Source organism: Mus pahari, chromosome 8 (genome assembly GCF_900095145.1).
Source record: "Mus pahari chromosome 8, PAHARI_EIJ_v1.1, whole genome shotgun sequence".
In the NCBI taxonomy this organism is placed as follows: domain Eukaryota; kingdom Metazoa; phylum Chordata; class Mammalia; order Rodentia; family Muridae; genus Mus; species Mus pahari.
In genome coordinates, this window is record NC_034597.1 from 106,086,488 (window position 1) to 106,109,415 (window position 22,928).

Genomic DNA, 22,928 nt, shown 5'->3' on the forward strand with positions numbered 1-22,928 from the left:
CTCCACAGCATAACAAGATACTCAGTCAGGAAGGACAGCCTCCACAGCATAACAGGATACTCTGTCAGGAAGGACAGCCTCCACAGCATAACAAGATAGGAAGGATAGCCTCTATGGCAAATGACGTGGGGAAACTTGATGCTCTTATGCAAAAGAGCAAAGTTGGTCAATATCTTACTCTATATACAAAAATTAACTCAAATATATTAAAGACCTAAAGGAAAACATGGAAAAGGTTAATGACATTGGACTTGACAATGATTTCTTCCATTATAAAACCAAAGGCATAAACAATAAAAGCAAAAAAATGCACCAAACTTAAAAACTTTGTGCATTAAACAGCACATTCTCAAGAGAAATATAATCTAAAAGATGAAAGCAATATGCACAAACTATGTGGTAAGGTGTGATAAGGTGTTAATCTTAAATACAGAACTCTTAGAATTAAATGACAAACAAAACAAAACAAAACAAAAAACAACAACAGCCCCCCTCCAAACCCAAAACCACTACCACCAAAAACCCCAATTGATTCAAAGATGGGGAAAGATTTTAACAAGTCTGTCTTTGAAGATATACAAATGGCTAATAAATATAGAAAAAGATGTTCAATACAATCAATAATTAGATAAATGTAATAAAAAAAAACCCAGTGAGACTGAGGTAGCAGCTGCCAAAAAAGAAAAGCAACAAAACCTAAAATCTTTCAACAAGGAACAGTATTGGTGAGGATGGGGCGGAGCCAGAAAACGGGTTCATTTGTAACCCTAAGGAAAATAGTATGGAGAGTAACAAAAATTTAACACCTAGCACTCGATTCATCCACTTTCATCATTTCTGCGTAGTCAAAAGAATTGAAAGTAGAGACTCAAAGAGATACTTCACTGCCCAGAGCAGCATTATTTGCAATAGCTAAGAAATACAAACAGCCCAGCTGTCAAGGCAGAAAAGATAAATGAACGTGGACATGTGTTCTCCTGTTTAGCTGTTGTCAAGAGAAGCAGGACTGGGGTGCAAGTCAGTAGTGGAGTGTGTGTCTAGCATGTATTAAGTTCTGAGTGTGATTTCTGGTACCACATCCCCTGTCCAGCCACAGGCCACACTCATCAGAAGTCCAGGGAGGACACACACCCTCGAACCTTCTACACCCTTGAACCGTCTGCACTCTCTGGATTCCCTTAGGCAGATAAATATATCCTGCCCAACCACAGGCCACACTTGCCATTAGACCAGCCCTCAACTCAAGCAGAGGCCACGCTGGCCACCAGATCTCCAGCCCCAAACTCAGGCAGAGACCCCCTGCTCAACCACACACCATATAGGCCAGAAGGCCAGAGATAAAACAGGACAACAAACACATCCAACGATGACAAACCCAGAAGGCGGCACCTAGACCTCAAAGCTACATACCTAGACACCAGCAGTAAGAACATAATTAACAATATCCTGGGCAAGACATCATCACCAGAGCCCAGCTATCCTACAACAATAAGTCAGGATATTCCTACACCACTGAAACACAAGAGAAAGGCCTTAAGACCAACTTTATGAAGATGACAGAAGTCCTTAGAGAATCAGTGAATAAATCCCTTAAAGAAATCAAGGAAAATACAAACAAATAAAAATGGAAGACATGAGTAAATCCTTAATGAAAGTCAAGAAAAAGACAGTGTAAGAAGATGAATAAAATGGCCCAAGACTTGAGAATGGAAAGAGAGGCAATAAAGGAAACACATACTGAAGGAACTGGAACTGGAAAATCTAGGTAAGCAAGCAGAAACTACAGACACAGCATCACTAACAGAACAAAGTAGATGAAAGAGAGAATCTCTCAGTGGTCCTTCCACTGATGTCTAACAAGGCCATCCTCTGCCACATATGCAACTGGAGCCATGGATCCCTCCATGTGTACTATTTGGCTAGTGGTCCAGTCCCTGGAGCTTTGGGGGGAAGGGGAGTTGGCTGGTTGACACTGTTGCTCCCCCCATGGGGCTGCAATCCCTCTCAGCTCCTTCAGTCCCTTCTCCAGCTCCTCCACTAGGGACCCTACACTCAGTTCAGGGTTGGCTGCTAGCGTCCACCTCTTACTTGTCAGGCAATGGCAAGGCCTTTAAGCAGACAGCCATATCAGTCTCTTGTTAGCAAGCACTTCTTGGCATTTGAAATAGGGTCAAGGATTGGTGTCTGTATATGGGATAGATCCCCAGGTGGGGCAGTCTCTGGATGGCCTTTTCTTCAGTCTCTGCTCCACACTGTCTCCATATTTCCTCCTGTGAGTATTTTGTTCCCCCTTCTAAGAAGAATCTGCATTTTGGTCCTCTTCTTGAGCTTCATGTGGTCTGTGAGTTGTATCTTGGGTATTCTGAACTTTTGGGCATACCATGCATGTTCTTTTGTGACTGGGTTCCCTCACTCAGGATGATACTTTCAAGTTCCGTCCATCTTCCCGCGAATTTCATGAAGTCATTGTTTTTAATAGCTGAGTAGTACTCCACTGTGTAAATGGACCACATTTTCTGTATCCATTCCTCTGCTGAAGGACATCTGGGTTGTTTCCAGCTTCTGGCTATTCTTGTGTTTTGCAAAATGTATCTTGGTATTCTAAGTTTCTGGGCTAATATCCGCTTATCAGTGAGTGCATATCTAGTGACTTCTTTTGTGATTGGGTTACCTCACTAAGGATGATATCCTCCAGATACATCCATTTGCCCAAGAATTTCATAAATTCATTGTTTTTAATAGCTGAGTAGTACTCCATTGTGTAAATGTACCACAGTTTCTGTATCCATTCCTCTATTGAGGGACATCTGGGTTCTTTCCAGCTTCTGGCTATTATAAATAAGGCTGCTATGAACATAGTGAAGCATGTGTCCTTATTACCAGTTGGAAGATCTTCTTGGTATATGCCCAGAAGAGGTATTGCTGGGTCCTCTGGTAGTACCATGTCCAATTTTCTGAGGAACCACCAGACTGATTTCTAGAGTGGTTATACAAGCTTGCAATCTCACCAGCAATGGAGGAGTGTTCCTCTTTCTCCACATCCTCGCCAGCATCTGCTGTCACCTGAATTTTTAATCTTAGGTTGGCAAGATCTTATTGAGTATTTTTGCATAAATATTCATAAGGGAAATTGGTCTGAAGTTCTCTTTCTTTGTTTGGTCTTTGTGAGGTTTTGGTATTAGTGTAACTGTGGCTTCATAGAACAAATTGGGTAGTGTTCCTTCTGTTTCTATTTTGTGGAATAGTTTGAAGAGTATTGGTATTAGGTCTTCTTTGAAGGCCTGATAGAATCTGCACTGAATCCATCTGATCCTGGGCTTTTTTTGGTTGGGAGACTATTAATGATTGCTTCTATTTCATTAGACGAACTGGGACTGTTTAGGTCATTAGTCTGATCCTGATTTAACTTTGGTACCTGGTATCTGTCTAGAAATTTGTCCATGCCATCCAGATTTTCCAGTTTTGTTGAGTATAGGTTTTTGGAGTAGGATCTGATGATGTTTTGAATTTCCTCAGTTTCTGTTGTTATATCTTCCTTTTCATTTCTGATTTTGTTAATTTGGATACTGTCTCTGTGCTCTCTGGTTAGTCTGGCTAAGGGTTTAATCTATCTTGTTGATTTTCTCAAAGAGCTACCTCCTGGTTTTGTTGATTTTTTTGTATAGTTCTTTTTGTTTCTACTTGGTTGATTTCAGCCCTGGCTTTGATATTTCCTCCTGTCTACTCCTCTTGGTGAATTTGCTTCTTTTTGTTCTAGAGCTTTCAGGTGTGCTGTTAAGCTGCTAGTGTATGTTTTCTCCAGTTTCTTTTTGGAGGCACTCAGAGCTATGAGTTTTCCTCTTAGCACTGCTTTCATTGTGTCCCATATGTTTGGGTATGTTGTGCCTTCATTATCATTAAACTCTAAAAAGTCTTTAATTTCTTTATTTCTTCCTTGACCCAATTGTCATTGAGTAGAGTGTTGTTCAGCTTCTACATGTATGTGGGCTTTCTGTTGTTTTTGTTGTTATTGAAGACCAGCCTTAGTCCATGGTGATTTGATAGGATGCATGGAATTACATCAATCTTCTTGTATCTGTTGAGGCCTGTTTTGTGATCAATTATATGGTCAGTTTTGGAAAAGGTGCCATGAGGTGCTGAGAAGAAGGCATTTTCTTTTGTTTTAGGATGAAATGTTCTATAGATAACTGTTAAATCCACTTGGTCCATAATTTCTGTTAGTTTCACTGTGTCTCTGTTTAGTTTCTGTTTCCATGATCTGTCCATTGTTGAGAGCAATGTTGACGTATCCCACTATTATGTGAGGTACAATGTGTGCTTTGAGCTTTAGTAAAGTTTCTTTTATGGCCAGGCGTGGTGGCACACGCCTTTAATCCCAGCACTCGGGAGGCAGAGGCAGGAGGATTTCTAAGTTCGAGGCTAGCCTGGTCTACAAAGTGAGTTCCATGACAGCCAGGGCTATACAGAGAAACCCTGTCTCGAAAAAAAACCAAAATAAATAAATAAATAAATAAACAATAAAGAAATAATAAAAAAGTTTCTTTTATGAATGTGGGTGTCCTTGCATTTGGAACACAGATGTTCAGAACTGAGAGTTCTTCTTATTAGATTTTTCCTTTAATGGGTATGAAGTGTCCTTCCTTATCTTTTTGATATCTTTTGGTTGGAAGGCAATTTAATTCGATATTAGATTGGCTACTCCCACTTGTTTCTTGGACCATTTGCTTGGAAAATTGATTTCTAGCCCTTTACTCTGAGGTAGTGTCTATCTTTGACACTGAGGTGTGTTTCCTGTTTGCAGCAAAATGCTGGGTCCTGTCTATGTATTCAGTCTGTTAGTCTATGTCTTTTTATTGGGGAATTGAGTCCACTGATATCAAGAGATATTAAGGAATAGGGGTTATTGCTTTCTGTTATTTTTGTTGTTGTTGTTGTTAGAGGTGGAATTATGTTTCTGTGACTATCTTCTTTTAGGTTTGTTTAAAGATTTCTTTCTTGCTTTTTCTAGAGTGTAGTTTCCCTTGTGTTGGTATTTTCCATCTATTATCCTTCGTAGGGCTGCATTAGTGGAAAGATATTGTTTAAGTTTGGTTTTGTCATGGAATATCTTGGTTTCTCCATCTATGGTAATTGAGAGTTTTGCTGGGTATAGTAGCCTGGGCTGGCATTTATGTTCTTTTAGGGTCTGTATGACATCTGCCCAGATCGTCTAGCTTTCATAGTCTCTGGTGAGAAGTCTGGTATAATTCTGATAGGTCTGCCTTTATATGTTACTTGACCTTTTCCCCTTACTGCTTGTAGTATTCTCTTTCGTTTTGTGCATTTGGTGTTTTGACTATTATGTGGTGGGAGGAATTTCTTTTCTATTCCAATCTATTTGGAGTTTTGCAGGCTTCTTGTATGTTCATGGGCATCTCTTTCTTTAGGTTAGGGAAGTTTTCTTCTATAATTTTGTTGAAGATATTTACTGGCCCTTTAATCTGGAAATCTTCCCTCTCTTCCATACCTATTATCTTTAGGTTTATTCTTCTCATTGTGTCCTGGATTTCCTGGATGTTTACGGTTAGGAACTTTTTGCATTTTCTTTGACTGATGTTTTAAAGTTTTCTATGGTATCTTCTGCACCTGAGATTCTCTCTTCTATCTCTTGTATTCTGTTAGTGATGCTTACATCTATGACTCCTGATCTCTTTCCTAGGTTTTCTATCTCCAGGGTTGTCTCCCTTTGTGATTTCTTTATTGTTTCTATTTCCATTTTTAGATCCTAGTTTTGTTCAATTCCTTCACCTGTTTGGTTGTGTTTTCCTTTAATTCTTTAAGGGATTTTTATGTTTCCTCTTTAAGGACTTCTACCTGTTTACCTGTGTTCTCCTGTATTTCTTTAAGGGATTTATTTATGTCCTACTTAAAGTCCTCTATCATCATCTTGAGATGTGATTTTGAATTAGAATCTTGCTTTTCTGGTGTGTTGCTGGTATTCAGGGCTCACTGTGGTGTGAGAACTGGGTTCTGATGATGCCAAGCATCCTTGGTTTCAGTTGCTTATGTTCTTGTCCTTGCCTCTCACCTTCTGGTTATCTTTGGTTTTAGCTGGTCTTCCTGACTCTGACTGTGGCTTGTCCCTCTGACAAGCCTGTGTGTCAGCACTCCTGGGAGATCAGATCTCTGGGAGGAATTTGGGTATGGAGAGCTGTGACACAGGGTAAGGTCCAGGGTGCAGATGGAAACTAGGAGGATCCTGTCCCAGGCTGTTCCTCAGTTCCTGTGTCCTGAGAGTTCCAGGCAGGTCTCTCTTGGGCCAGAAGCAGAGTAGAAGTAGTAGTCTTACCTGTGCTTACAGGTGTGTCTGCACTCCCAGGAGACCAACTATCTTCTGCTGGTATTTGAGTATGGAGAGCTGTGGCAAAGGATCAGCTCCAGGCACAGACAGAAACTCCAAATATTTCAATTCTTTTTATTTGGGGGAATTGAGTCCATTAATGTTAAGATATATCAAGGAATATTGTTTGTTTCTTCCTGTTTTTTTTTTTTTTTTTTGGAAGTTATTTTTATGTTCCCATGACTAACTTCTTTTAGGTTTGTTGAAAGAAGATTACTTTCTTGCTTTTCCTAGGGTGTACTTTCCCTCCTTGTGTTGGCGTTTTTGCATCTGTTATCCGTTGTAGGGCTGGATTTGTGGAAAGACATTGTGTAAATTTGGTTTTGTCATGGAATATCTTGATTTCTCCATCTATGGTAATTGAGAGTTGGAATTCTTAACATCTGTGCCCTGAATGCAAGGACACGCACTTTTGTAAAGGAAACTGAAAAACTCTCTGCTGAATAACTACTGGATTAGGACAGAAATATACAAATCAAGGACATTCTAGAATTCAGTGAAAATGAGCTGCAGACACACATACTCAAATGTGTGGGACACAATGACTGTGGTGCTAGGAGGACAGCTCATAGCACTGAGCGCCTCCATAAAGAAACTGGAGAGATCTCACACCAGCACCTTAACAGCACACCTGAAAACTCTGATCAGAAATGAGCAAGCACACCCAAGAGGAGTATATGGTAGGAAATACCAAACCCAGGGCTGAAATCAAAGAAACAGAAACAAGAGAACAATATAGAGAGTCAATGAAACAAAGCGTTGGTTCTTTGAGAAAAATCAACAAGATGGCCAAGTCCTTATGCAAATTAAAAGTTGGAGGCAGACTATACAAATTAATAAAATCAGAAGCTAAAAGGGAACATAACAACAGACACTGACAGTTCATCTAAGAACTCAAAAAGATAATTTACCACGATCAAGTAAACTTCATCCTATGAACAAGAAAATCAGTCCATATGATCCACCATCTAAACAAACTGAAAGAAAAAAAAAAAAAAAACCCACATGATCATCTCACTAGATGCCAGAAAAGCCACTGACAAAATCTAACACCCCTTCATGATAAAAGTTCAGGAGAGATTAAGGGCAAAAGAATAGATCTAAACATAATAAAAGCAATTTACAGCTACTCTATAGCTAAGATCAATTTAAATGGAGAGAAACTAAAAGCATTTCCACTAAAATCAGGGACAAGACAAGGCTGCCCACTCTCTTCCTGGCTATTCAATACAGTTCTTTAGGTTTTAGCCAGAGCAATAAGAAAACTGACAGAGATCAGACAAAACAAACTGGACAAGAAGAAGTCAAACCATCTCTATTTGCAGCTGATATAATAGTATGCATAAGTGACCCTAAAAATTCCACTGGGAACTCTTACAACAAAGTAATTGGATACAAGACTAATTAAAAACAAAAACAAAAACAGAACATCAGTACCCTCCTATATACAAATGACAAATAGATTGAGAAAGAAATTAAGGAAACACCCTTCACAATACTCTCAGAATATAAAATATCTTGGGGTAACTTTAATTAAGCATGTGAAAGACCTGTATGACAAGAACTTCAAGTTTTTAAAGAAAGAAAGAAAGTAAAAAAATTCAGATGGAGAGCCCTCCCATGCTCATGGACCTGTGTAGGATTACCAAGTCTAATGGCCATCCTACCAAAACAATCTACAGATTCAAAGCAATTCCCAACAAAATTCCAGAAAAATTCTTCACATACCTTGAAAGGACAATTCTCCACATACCTTGAAAGGACAATTCTCATCTTCATATGGAAAAACAAAACAAATCAAAACAACAACAACAACAACAAAACTCCCAGGATCGCTAAAACAACCCTGAACAATAGAAGAGCTGTTGGAGGCCTCACCACTCCCAATTTCAAGTTGCACTACAGGGCTACAGTGATAAATACCACATGGTAGTATCATAAATCAAATCAAATCAAAGACATAGACAGGCATAAGTCCACATACATATAGACATTGGACTTTTAATTTAAAAAAGCCACAAATATATATTGAAAAAAAAAGACACATCTTCAAAAATGGTGCTGGACAATTTGGATGCCTGCATATAGAAAAATTCAGAGATCCATATCTATCACCCTGCACAAAACTCAAGTCCAAGTGGATCAAGGATCTCAACCTAAAACTAGATATTAAATCTAATAGAACTGAAAGTGAGGAATGCTTTTGAACTCATTAGTACAGGAGACAACTTCCCAAAGAGAACAGCACAGCCACTAAGATCAACAATAAATGGGACATTATGAAACTGAAAATTTCTGTAAGGAAAAAAGATCCTATCAACTGGTCAAAGAGGCATCCTACAGATTGGAAAAAGATTTTTACCAACTCCATATCTACTTTCTAAAATATATAAAGAACTCAAGAAACTAGACATCAACAAACCAAATAATCCAATTAAAAAATGGGATATAGATCTAAAGAGAATTCTCAACAGAGGAAATGCAAATGGCTAAGAAACACTCAAAGAAATGTTTAACATCCTTATTCCTTGGGAAAATGCAAATCAAAACGACTTTGAGATTCCATCTTACACTTGCCAGAATGGCTAAGATCAATAACACAAGTGACAGCTCATGCTAGTGAGGATGTGGAGCAAAGGGAACACTCTTCCATTGCTGGTGGGAGTGCAAACTCGTATAGCCACTATGGAAATTAATATGACAGTTCCTTAAAAAACCGGGAATCCATCTACCTCGAGACTCAGCTATACCATTCTTGGGCATATATCCAAAGGACTTCCCATAATACCACAAGGATGTTTAACTATGTTCATAGCAGCTTTGTTTATAATAGTTGGAAACTGGAAACAACCTAGATGTCCCTCAACCAAAGAATGCATAAAAAAATGTGATTCATTTATACATTGGAGTTTTACTCAGCTGTTAAAAAATGACATCATAAAATTTGCAGGCTAATGAATGGAACTAGAAAAGATCATCCTGAGTGAGATAACTCAGACAGAGAAAGACAAACATGTTATGTACTCACTTTTAAGTGTACATTAGCTGTGAAATAAAGGACAATCATGCTACAATCCACACACCCAGAGAAGATGAGTAACAAGGAGGGCTCAATGGGGGACACAAGGCTCTCCTTGGGGAGGGGGAATAGAATAGATTTCATAGGTGAGCTTCAGTGGGTAGGGATGAGGGGTCTGGTGCAGGGGGAGGAGTAGAGGGAGAGAATCTAGGGAGAAATGTCTAGAATTGGGAGGATTTGGGGGGTGGAATGTGAAACCTGGTGTAACAGAAACTCCCTGGAATCCATGAGGGTGACCATAGTGAAGACACCTGGTAATGGGGGATATGGAACCTGAAGTGGCCATCTTCTGTAATCAGGCAAGGCATCCAGTTATTGGGACACCAACCACCTACAAAACCTTTGACCCACAACCTGTCCTGATAGCAAGATGTGCTGGGGCAATAGTGGCTGGCTTAGAGCTTGTGGAAATGGCCTAACCCTGGGACCTCATGCCTAAAACTGCCTGATGTCCAGGAACTAGAAACTGGATGGCCCAGAGACTCAGAGCAGAACCAAACATGACTGGCTAAAAGGTCAAAGGATGGGTTCCTAATGATACTCTACTACACTCATGGATCAGTGTCTTGCCCAACCATTACCACAGGCTTCCTCCAACATCTGGTGAGAGCAGATGCAGAAACTCAGAACCAAGGGTGGGAGGGGTATAGCAGTCAGAGGGTTGAGGACACCTAGACACCAGGACAACATGGCTAATGGAATCAGCTAACTAGGGCTCAGAGGGGCTCACAAGCCCCTTGAAGCTATAAGCACTGAGTCTGCATGGGTCTGACCTAGGTCCTCTGTATATATGTTATGTTTCTGTAGCTTGGTCTTACTGTGGGACTCCTAACACTGGAAGTGTATGTGGGGGTGTCTCTGACTCTTGTCTGTTCTTGGGACCTTTTTCCTCCAGCCTTAATATGAGGGGAAATGCCTAGTCTTATTGCATCTCTCTATAACTGTTCAGTTGACATCCCTGGGAGGTCTTTCTCTTCTGAAGAAGTGGAGTCTGTCTGTCTGTCTGTCTGTCTGTCTGTCTGTCTCCCCCTCTCTCTCTGTGTATGAGTGTGTGTGTGATGGGGGGTGTCTGGGAGCAGTTGGGGGGGAGGGGAGGGTTGAGAGAATAAGTATTAATTTTCAATGAATGGCACACATTAGATACCCTGGATGAAGTGACTAAGTTCCTAGAAAGACAAACGCTTTTGTTGAAAGATTAGTTTGGGTGAAAAAATGTTAATGTCAACTTTTAAATACAAGTAGAAGAAAATCTATTCCAAGATGTTTAACTCATGACTAAAGATATTAGGACTGAACAAGGGAAGAGTGGGTCGGAAATGCTAATTTCCCAGGTGGGAGGCGAGGTTTTGTGAGGTACGTATGGCTTTTTCTTTCTAGTTTTGAGGGCTTGTTTGGACTTTCACATTTGGAAAATTCAGTATAATCTTAGAAATAAAATTTCTTTTACTTCTATCCTCTGTTTTAGTAAATACACTACTCACTGACATAAATATGTAAATTAAAGCTATATTCTGTCTTAAGTGGTCTTAATGTTGTAGAGAAAGTCATTAGTATATGCAATTAATATACATTTTAATAAAAACTTGTGAGCTTAGTCTATGTAAAATAAAATTTAAAGTTATTGATTTGATTTTTTTTTCTGTGCATTTTCCCTTCATATGTGTGTGTGTGCCATGTGAATGAGAAGTGTCCACGGAGGCCAGATGAAGGCATGAGGACGCCTGGATCTGGAGCTACAGATGACTGTGAACCAGCGTGTGGGTGCTGGGGACTGGACCTGAGTGCCCTCAGGCGCAGTTCGTGCACTTACTGCTCAGCCATCTCTCCAGTCCCTAAAATGAAGTCTGAATCCCATCACATACTTTCTTAATGAAACACTAAAATAACTTAGTGGGCTCACTAAGACTGTGACTCATTCTGAGCTCATCAGCACAGCATAGATAGCACATGTTGCTACAGGGCAAACACTTACTTGGACTTTTCTTCTTATTTTCAAGATGATCTAATAGTGTCCGGATTTCTGTATCATATTCGACCCATTCTGGGACAATCCTTGCAGCAGCTTCTAGTTTGGGTTCTTTTGTTTTGGGATTATTACACTAAAATTCAAACAAAAATTGTTAGTAAAAGAAAAACAACAACAAGAACAACAAAGACCACATTCCAGGAAACAAAGGAAACACTTGGGAGACTTAGTATGTCACTAGGACAGACATGATATAATACCACTATGAAAAGCACAGCCCACTGTGTACTGGGTGGCTACACATGAGCCAGACTAAAGGGCACTGGGGCTGGCCTGTCCGCCTCTTTATTGTCAAAGGCTGTGAAATGAAGGAGCAGAACATGAATTTAATTACTGATATGAGTCTGAGAACAGAACATACAAGGAAGCTTTCTGGTAGAGAACAACAATGCGCTCTGCTATGGAACGCATCACGTCTCTCTGTCCCTTCCTGATCTAAGACAGACCCATCTATCACCTGCACAAAGCAAAGGCCTAACACTGACACAGCTCAGAAAACGTAACACAAGACATGCTTACTATGTAGACTGGAGCGATAGTTTTTCTGGCAATTGTCTACTCTTGCCTAATGAAGATTATACTACTCTACTCCACAACAATCTTTATTACACTGGAGTCTTGCCCAATTCTTTCAATGAGGATCACTAAGACTGGAAGACAAGCCTGGACTCAGATCTTAGCAATGCAATCCTGTGCTTCAGTTTACTACAGATGATGACTGGAGAGAGAATATGGTTAGCCAGGGAAGCAAGCCCAAAGCAGCTGTTCTGGAAATGCCCTTGCTGGAGAGTTGTATGTTATCACTCACCCTTGCTTGGGAGCTCTAAGTAAGGATGTGACAGAAACTGAGAGGAGGCAGATGGACACCTTGTGGATGGCCCAACCTGGCATACTAGAACACAGCCCAACCACATGTCCTTTTCTGCCATATGTTCTTTATAAGATGCCCTGACTAGCAGCTCAGTGGCAAGCTATTCCCAAGCCCTTCCTCCTACCAGACACTTTCCTCTCTTTTTCTATTAAGCTCATGTGGTGGTTTGAATGAAAATGGCCCCCACAGGCTCATATCCTTGTATGCTTGGTTCCTAGTAGGTGCAACTGCTTGGGAATGATGAGGGGGTATGGACTGGTTAGCAGAAGTGTGTCACTAGGGATGGGCTTTGAGATTTCAAAAGCCCACAGGATTCCCAGTTAGTTCCCTCTCTGCCTTGTGCTTGTACAACAAGATATGAGCTCTCAGTGATTGCTCAACGCCATGCCTGCTTGACTGCTGACATGCTCCATGCCATGATGGTCATGGATTCTAAGACTATAAAGCCCCAGTAAACACTTTCTTTTCCTAAGTTGCCTTGAACATGGTGTCTTCCCACAGCCATAGACAAGTAAGACAGAGGTTGGTACCATGGGGCTGTCTGTTGGTGTGACAGGCCTGTCCTGTCTGATTTTTGGAGAAGTATGGAACACTTTGGAACTTTGGATTAGAACGTGGGTGGACATTGAAAGTGTCCTGGAAGAGTAGTGCTGGAGTAGTGTGACTGTGTAGCCCTTGCTCAAGAGCTTTCAGAAGCAAACAGTATTGGCATTGGGCTAGAGACCATTCTTGTGATATTTTGGCAAACACTGTAGATGCTTTCCACCTCGTCTTAACCCTTGGGCCATCTCTCTGGCCCCATGTTCCTTAATTTTTAAATGTTTCTGAAAAAGAGCTTAATTTCGCCAACACTAAAATTCATGCCATCCTTTTCTCTGTGTTGTGGATAGCCTTGGGGCTAATTATTTTTTATATTAATTTCATTCTCCTGTGAGGGGCTGGGAACAATGAATGAGTCAATACTCAGTTGACTTCCTGTAAAACTGCTTCCCACCTTAATTTGTAAAATAAAGGAGAGCTGATGATTGGGCAGAAAAAAGGGAAGGTGGAGCAGAAGGTTGGGAGAGAGAAGGAGGAGAAAATGGAAGAGAGAGAGGAGGAGGAGGAGGAAGAGGAGGAGGAGGAGGAAGAGGAGGAGGAGGAGGAAAAAGAAAAGTGGAGCAGAAGCACATGGCCTGGAGAAACCTCAAGTTCTAAGGGGTCTCATAGATGTGGAAGACAGTAGTGTAGCGGTAGATCTGACCAATCTAGGCGCACAGCATGTATTCATATTAACTGTGTTGTGTTTTCATTGCCGGGGCATATCTGGGAGGAGATTTACTGCAACAGCTATTGTTAGGTGAGACCTGTCATCCAAAACCAAAAGCTCGTCTTTCGGATACAGACACATCACCAACGTCTACCAAAAAGCAGGACTTCAGGATTTGGCTATATAAGCACATCACCAACGCCTACCAGAAAGCAGGACTTCAGGATTCAAGACGTGTTCGCAATTCCTGTTTACCTGCTTACCTTCTTCTATAGTAGACAATCTAGTAGAGAGATCTCAGAAAAGTTTTTCTCCCTCCTTCAGTTTTGAAAGTTTTAATGGATTTGTCATTCTGGTTTGGCAGCTGTGGCCTTTCAGAGTTTGAAAGACATTGTTCAAAGCCTTTATGGTTTTAAAATATCTGCTGAGAAACATGCTTTTATTCTGATGGGTCTGCTTGCATAAAGGAACTGGTATTCGCCCTTGAAGCATACATATATTTGAAGAATATACTTTCTTTGTTCTATGTACTTGGGTTATCTATAATACACTGTGGTAAAGTTCTCCTTTGGTCTTCTCTATCCCTAGTTTACTGACTGACTGAAAACTCCGGTTTTCTCCTCCTCTGCCCATGTTTCACAGACATGCTCTTCTCACAGATCCCCTGGGTCTCACATGTTCCATTTGCACTTTCTTTTGAATTTATCTTTGTCATGGGTTACCTTTATACTTCTGTCCTAACAATCAGCACACCTTCGGGTAGCTTAGGGACCCTGAGCACAGTTCTTTACTAAATGCGTAAGTGACAAAGCTTGAGAAGTAGGGCAATAATATGTGTGTCATGTGACTTGTAAAACAACATACTTAAATGTGAACATTCTGTGTAGCTTATATGCAAATGAGGACACAGCTGCTCACCAGGTCGATCGTTTTGGCTCTTTGTTTAGATTCGTCATCACACCAGGTTTCACACCACAGCCAGTCTTGAGGAAGAGACTTGATGGCAACTTGGTAAATCATGTTGTTGGGAAGATCCTATGGAACAAAACAATATGCTAGAGACTGAATGAAGTTGCCTTTTAAACTTTAAATTATCATAAAAACCCATCCAATTTCAGATATCTCCAAATGTTAAGATTGACATGCCTAATTGCAGCTAATAATTTTGTGTCATGTCATGTATGAACTCATGACAAAGAACCACATCAGAGTGAGACGAAGAGGAGGGTCTGAGAACTGCACTCTGCTGCCTGCTGAGCACAGCCTCACTGGCTGTCTAGTCTCTACTCCCTTAACTATCAGAAACAGTATACAACACAACCAGTACTGATATGTGCCTGCTCTTGCTGCTTACTTCATTTTTAAATTTAAAAAATATTTACCTTTATTTATGTGTATGGGTGCTTTGTCTATCTGTATGGAATTGGTGCCTGCTGAGGCCAGAAGAGAATACCTACTCCCCTGGAACTGTGGTTATAGGCAGTCACAGGCCACTACTGTAGGTGCTGGGAACAAACCCAGGTCCCCAGGAAGAGCAGTACTTAACCTCTTAACCTCTGAGACCCCGCTCCAGCACCTGTGTGGAGCATAATCACATTCTCCACATTCTCAAACAATTTCTCATCTCTTCATTGGTAAAGATATTGCAAAAACAATTTCCTGGTTCTGCATGCTCAAGCTTTCTAAGCAAGGATTACTGGCACATGGTTTTAAGCATATTAAAACAAAAATGGGCCTAGTAGCTAAAGACAGTCTTTTAGAGAGATTTAGTGTATTGTTATTGAGATATTTATTTATATGCCAGTCATTGAGTCCTTTCTTGTGGGAAGTGGGTGTGGCCTTGTGAGCCAAGATGGCACCCTGGTTCATGGCCAAGCCCCATGATTCCCTGATTGATTACCAAAAACCTGATTATGCACACTTGAGTGATTACATGCTGCCTGCCTGACGTATAGCGTCATACAGCATGATATTGAGTCACTGGCCTATCAACACCCACCCTGTCTGTGTCCATGGCTCATGTACAGAGCGTGCCGAATGCTGATTGGATGATGAGTGAAGAGTGCAGAGGGTGGAAGGGGATAGACTGGGCGATCCCAGAATAAAGTGGGAGAAGCTGGGGAGAAGCTGAGAAGAGGAGAAGCTGAGAAGCAGAGAGGGAGAAGCTGAACTGCCATAGAGAGCTGTGGTGAGCTGTAGAGAGAATAAAGGAAGCTGCAGTGGGAGGCTGTGGAAGCTGCTCAAACTCTGCTTTGGTGTGACTTTGCCCCACCTCTGCAGGATGGAGGTGGGGGCGGGGGTTGCGCAGCACTTCCTTCTCCTTAGAAATGCAGACTTCTAAGCATACTACCAAGGCAAAATACCTACCTAATGAAAGTGCTTTGCATTACAATCCTATGTACCCTATGCTTCAGAATTTTAGGGCTCCACTCCCACCAGTCCTACTAAATATCTTAGAGGAAGTTCTAGAAAAGTGTAGTAAATCAAGAAAAGGGAATAGAAATGCGTAGTCTAAGAAGGGATGAAGCTACTGTTATCTGCAAGTGAGAGGATTGTTATTCAGAAGCTGTTGTAAATCAGTGAAAGAGATACCTGGGGTAACAGGAAGAAGGAAATGACATCACTTGCAACAGGAAGAAGGAAATCCTATTGAAGTATATTATACTGAAGGGAAATGACTACAACTAGAGAGCATCACACTAAACAAATTAAGCCCATCTCAGGAAGGCAAGTATGTTGTATCTCATATGGAGTTTCTATATTTTGTATAGATATATAAAATCATGTATATATAAAAGAAAATAAAAAAGTGAGTAGAGAAACAAGCAAAAGTGAAATCCTGTCATCTGCAGCACATGTGAGGTGGAGAACACCACCTTGAGTGAGACAAGTACAGAGATCGACATCTCATGTTTTTCCTCACGTGCTGGAACTAATGAAGTCCAACCTGAAGAGGAGGATGGACAAAAGGACGAGCAAACAGGAGTGAAAGGCAGGGAAGCTGGCTTCAGTCAGGCAATATTGTTGAAAATACCACATTGAATTCCATTAATATGTAAAATCAACGTGTTAAAGCAAAAAAAAAACAAGAACATTATAGACTTTTTCTTCATTTTTGTTGGTCTTTCCTCTTTCTCTGACCTCTCTCCTGCCCTGGTGATAAGGCTATCTGGCAAATATTGCTTACAACCCATAGCTGGCAGAGGAATGAATATGTAGTGCAGTGGCTTTTGAAGAAGTTCTACAAATCAGGGGATGGACTTGTGATATCAAGCACCAGAGGAGTTGATACTGAGAGGTGCAAAGGAGCCTCCAGCTATGCCAGCTATGCCTGCTCGGACTCCTGACACATACAAACAGCTACTAGGCTTTACACTGAGGTATTATGTGCCAGTAGACAGCTAATACAAAATTGTTCCTGGGTTCTGTCTGTTGAAAATAAAGCCGTGAATATCATGTACAAGACCATGAGTAATGTATACATGCAAGTAGGCATGTATTTTTTTTGTTTGTTTGTTTTTTGTTTTTTGAGACAGGGTTTCTCTGTATAGCCCTGGCTGTCCTGGAACTCACTCTATAGACCAGGCTGGCCTCAAACTCAGAAATCCGCCTGTCTCTGCCTCCCAAGTGCTGGGATTAAAGGCATGCGGCACCACTGCCTGGCGCATAGGTATGCATTTAATCTTGAAAGAAATAACTAAGATCCGTGAATATCATGTACAAGACCATGGGTAACATACATGCAAGTAGGTATGCATTTAATCTCGAAATAACCAAGATCCCTATATTCCTCAAACTCAAAATGCCCACTTTTAGCACTGGGAACAGCAATGTGAGCGATTCTCTGGCCTCCATAAGAAACCTACTCAAACTCAGCCTTCATAGGAACAAATGGGTACCTACTTTACACTGAAAGCCCTAACCTCACTGGCCATTCTGCACTCCTTTCTACATTTTCCTATTTTATTTCTTCTCCAAAAATCAATCATACACACATATGCACACACACATATATTATAACCAGAATTAAAGCATTCTAAGGGAATATATGAATGATTTTAGTAAATAGAAATAGTAAGGATTTTTAGCTGCACTGTCTTTCATATCTGCTTAAATTATCCGAAATATTTTAGGGCAATAATGAATAATTTAATGGAATGTGAGGGAAAGGTGCTTGTCAGGTGGACAAGCATATATTTTTCCATAACCTTTAATAGGAATTTAACCTCCCCTCTAGCCCACCATATATCAGAGGTAGTGGAAAAGAAAGGTTATTATGACACAGAGGAAGTAGACCTGTTCAGAAATAGTTCTTTGGGGCGATTCCAATCTTCGTCTTTCTCAGTCCAGTCCACTTGGCAGACACCACACATGAACCAGCAGCTGCAGTCCAGTCCACTCGACAGACACCACACACGAACCAGCAGCTGCAGTCCAGTCCACTCGACAGANGAACCAGCAGCTGCAGTCCAGTCCACTCGACAGACACCACACACGAACCAGCAGCTGCAGTCCAGTCCACTCGACAGATACTACACACGAACCAGCAGCTGCAGTCCAGTTCACTGGGCAGATACTACATGAACCAGCAGGGACAGGTCAATCCAGAAGAAACTGAGAGGCTTGCCAATTGGCCCAAGTCTGGGGAAGCAGCAAGAAGCTACAGGAACCTCACATCAAGTTCTTTGGTGAGTTTCTGTTTATGATGTCAAAGCTCAACAACACAAAGTGAGGTGAACCAATACATGCCTGTCATCAGCAAAGATTAGAAAGGCAGAGCAAAGCTTGAGCTCCCACCGTCTGTAGGGTTATATTTACATTCTTTCTAAACATCACCTGTGTCTGCTTCTATAAAACATTCTTTCACCTTTTTGCACCAGCAAAACATTACATCTTAACTGAGTCTCTGAAGAACCCAGAAATTCTCACTTTACAGGTGTTTTCAGGGATACTGGAGAATGAGTTTTGTTGAAGCTGAATGGGGACACAAAAGAGATGAGAGGTACAGGGGGCCTTATTGCATGTGAAGGACTGTATGTCATGACTGGAATGAAGGAAAGGAAGGCAACTAAATGAGACAGGACTTAGAGAAGGAAATGGGACAGGTCACAGAGAAGGAAATGGAACAGGTCTCAAAGAAGGAAATGAGACAGGTCACAGAGAAGGAAATGAGACAGGCCGCAGAGAAGGAAATGAGACAGGTTTAAGAGACAGAAATGAGACTGGCCATAGAGAAGATGAGACTGGCTGCAGAGAAGGAAATGAGACAGGTCTTAGAGAAGGAAGTAACACAGGTGTAAGAGAAGGAGGAATAAGTAGATTCAGGAAGGGAAAAGTGAGAACAGTGCTAGGATAAGAAATACTCTGAGCTTCAAATAGAAAGTTATGGGTAAGTATGTGTATAAAGAGAATAAGTTTGTAAAAGAGGTGTGGTAAAGAAACAACTCTGTTTGTATGAAGGACTGAAACATTTTATCCACAAATATATATTTAGTTATTAAAATCTGTCATAAAAGTTGACTTGCCTGATCAAGGTTTGAGAGACTGTTTGGATCCTGGCTGAGAGCTTGGTACTGGCCCCGGAGCCTGTCACCTGCTGAGATTCTCCTGAACTTCTTAAGATCCACCACGTACAAGGCACTGAAAAAGTAACACTCCTTAGTAGTCTGAGCGGCTTCTGTTGCTCTCCCCTTTATAGCAGTGCTTAGCTACACAGGCTGTGTTATTTAGTTTTGTGGTCAACTTGAGACTTCCCAATCATACCTGGGAAGAGGAGATGATTAGAGAAATGCCTCCATCAGACTGGCCTGTGAGCAAGTCTGTGGTGTGTTTTCTTGATTGATAATTGATGTAGGAATGCCCAGACCCCTGTGAGTGGTGCCATCCCTGTGCAGGTGGTCTGTGGGTATAAAAGCAAGCTATGGAAGAAAGAGTGAGCTAGGAAGCAGTGTTTCATGTCTCCAGGTTCCTGCCTGGAGTTCCTGTGCAGACTTCCCTTTATGGTGGACTGTAAGCAGCAAAATCAAACCAACTCTTTTCTTTCCTCCTTAAGTAGCTTTTGGTTATGGTGTTTACCATAGCAATAGAAAGCAAACTAGGGTGGATACCTTAGAGTTACAAATATTTCTTTCAGAAATTTGAGTCCAGTGTTCTGGTATTTTGCCGACGTTGAGGTTTTGTATAACTATGGAAAGATCTATGTATTTTAGGGTTATCTCAAACATCTCCAGGTTTTCATGAAACTCATAGCCCTACAAACAGGTAACTGCTGGAAGACAGCTTCTGCACTTTGTAATGGACAAACCACACTTACTTCCTGCAGCAGTTAGGTGCACACTGCTGGACCTAACTGGAGTCATTTGGTTCCAATTCTTGGTTCAACTAAGTGCTAGCCATGGAGAGCCTGAGCAGATCACTCTAAACGTGGACTGCCTCAGTTTCCTCACCTATGAAACAGACAACAGGGCATCGAGACTGTGAGAGAACTCACGTGAGTTCATGTACACCAGGGGCTTCACAGATGCAGATCAGTTATGAGTGTTGTACTGGCTGGTTTTGTGTGTCAACTTGACACAGGCTGGAGTTATCACAGAGAAAGGAACTTCAGTTGGGGAAATGCCTCCATGAGATCCAGCTGTAAGGCATTTTCTCGATTAGTGATCAAGGGGGAAAGGCCCCTTGTGGGCATCTCTGGGCTGGTAGTCTTGGTTCTATAAGATAGCAGGCTGAGCAAGCCAGGGGAAGCAAGCCAGTAAAGAACATCCCTCCATGGCCTCTGCATCAGCTCCTGCTTCCTGACCTGCTTGAGTTCCAGTCCTGACATCCTTGGTGATGAACAGCAGTATGGAAGTGTAAGCTGAACAAACCCTTTCCTCCCCAACTTGCTTCTTGATCATGATGTTTGTGCAGGAATAGAAACCCTGACTAAGACAAGTGTGAACGTACATGACAATCAGTCATGAAGGAGAACACACACTGTCTTACCTGATATGGTATTTCCTTTTTACAAGGTGTGATGCCCAGTATCCTGTTTTCCAGAAACGATATCCATCCATTTCAGTGCGGCTATCACAAAATGGAGTATATCCATAAGGAGCTCCACCCAGATCAAAATCTCGAAGTTCTTTTAGGTCATGTCTCACGACCTAAGCAATGAGAACAGTGTCTCTGTACAGTGCAAACTGCACAGCAGCACAGACTCAGTCCACGTGAACTTCAAGTTACTGCTTCAGTGCGCAGAAACAGAAGGTACGTTTCCCGTCCATCATCATACAACATGAATTTACCACACATTAATTTTTCCTCCTTGTTCTTACAAATAAAAAAACATAAATTTTATGCTCTTTATCTAAATAATTATGGCCTTATCAGTAGGAATACATAGTGATAACATTTATAGGCAAGCTAGTTTATAAAGCACATATTTCAGGAAGGGGTTAACTATCACAATAGCATACAACACTTAGTTCCTCAATGTATAAATTTATATTGGAAAATATTAATTTGAATCATAAAGTCAGTCTTGATTTAAAAAGTAGCTTAAATGAAAATGTTGATGTATTTTAAATTTTCAGTTTTTTAAAAAATATTTATATTATATATAAATCTATCTATCTCTATATATGGGTGCTTGCAAGTTATGCATGTGAACCAGGTGGTGCAATGCCCATAGATGCCAGAAGAGGGTACTGGATCCCTAGGAACTGGAGTTGTTGACTGTGGGTCTTAGGCAAGGGAACAAAGCCCTTCTGACCCCCGAGCCTCTCCCCTGTCCTGTTTTACTTTTCAGTTGTCTCAAGCTTACCAAAAGAATACTAGTGAAAACGACGAGGGAAGGTAAGAGAATTTTATTTTAAAAATCTTACTTTTTGAATATTTTTCTTTCCCTAACCTGTGTGTGTGTGTTTGTCCCATATCCTCTAAAGAAATAGAAGCAGTCATTAATAGTCTCCCAACCAAAAAAAGCCCAGGCCTAGATGGGTTCAGTGCAGAGTTCTATCAGACCTTCAAAGAAGACTTAATACCTATATTCCTCAAACTATTCCACAAAATAGAAACAGAAGGAACACTACCCAATTCGTTCTATGAAGCCANAGTTACTCTGATACCTAAACCACACAAAGACCCAACAAAGAAAGAGAACTTCAGACCAATTTCTCTTATGAATATCGATGTAAAAATAATCAATAAAATTTTCACAAACCAAATCCAAGAACACACTAAAACGATCATCCATCATGATCAAGTAGGCTTCATCCCAGGGATTTAGGGATGGTTCAATATATGGAAATCCATCAATGTAATCCACTATGTAAACAAACTCCAGGAAAAAAAAAAAAAAACAACCACATGATCATTTCATTACATGCTGAGAAAACATTTGACAAAACTCAATACCCATTCATGATAAAAGTCTTGGAAAGATCAGGAATTCAAGGCCCATACCTAAACATAATAAAAGCAATATACAGCAAACTAGCCAACATTAAACTAAATGGAGAGAAACTCGAAGCAATCCCACTAAAACCAGGACTGGACAAGGCTGCCCACTCTCTCCCTACCTATTCAATATAGTATTTGGAGTCCTAGCCAGAGCAATTAGACAACAAAAGGAGATCAAAGGGATAAAAATTGGAAAAGAAGAAGTCAAAATATCATTATTTGCAGATGATGAGATAGTATATTTAAGTGATCCCAAAAATTTGACCAGAGAACTCCTAAGCCTGATAAACAAATTCAGTGAAGTAGCTGGATATAACATTAACTCAAACAAATCAGTGGCCTTTCTCTACACAAAGGATAAACAGGCTGAGAAAGAAATTAGGGAGACAACACCCCTTACAATAGTCACAAACAATCTAAAATACCTTGGTGTGACTCTAACTAAGGAAGTAAAAGATCTGTATGACAAGAACTTCAAGTCTCTGAAGAAAGAAATCGAAGATCTCAGAAGATAGAAAGATCTCCATGGATTGGCAGGATTAATATAGTAAAAATGGCCATCTTGCAGAAAGCAATCTACTATTCAATGCAATCCCCATCAAAACTCCAACTCAAATCTTCACAGAGTTAGAGAAATTTGCAAATTCATCTAGAATAACAAAAAACCTAGGATAGCAAAAACTATTCTCAACAATAAAAGAAGTTCTGGGGGAATCACCATCCATTGGACAGGGTCCCCAATGGAGGAGCTAGAGAAAAGACGGCAAGGAGCTGAAGGGGTTTGCAGCCCCATAGGAGGAACAACAAACTAACCAGTACCCCCAGAGCTCCCGGGGACTAAACCACCAATCAAAGAGTACACATGGAGAGACCCATGGCTCT

The 22,928-nt window shown here is 40.8% G+C and overlaps 1 protein-coding gene across 2 annotated transcripts in view; it reads right to left on the reverse strand.

Annotated features, from left to right (window-relative positions):
• Nucleotides 1-22,928, reverse strand: part of Uggt2 (UDP-glucose glycoprotein glucosyltransferase 2) — a 123,073-nt gene that overhangs the window by 4,817 nt on the left and 95,328 nt on the right. For both annotated transcript variants that reach the window (XM_021203351.2, XM_029541886.1), the window contains 4 exons: nt 20,589-20,749; nt 19,130-19,244; nt 14,523-14,639; nt 11,431-11,557 (listed from right to left, as the gene is read on the reverse strand). In XM_021203351.2, the coding sequence (XP_021059010.1) occupies nt 11,431-11,557; nt 14,523-14,639; nt 19,130-19,244; nt 20,589-20,749 (520 nt within the window). The remainder of the gene's footprint in view (nt 1-11,430; nt 11,558-14,522; nt 14,640-19,129; nt 19,245-20,588; nt 20,750-22,928) is intronic.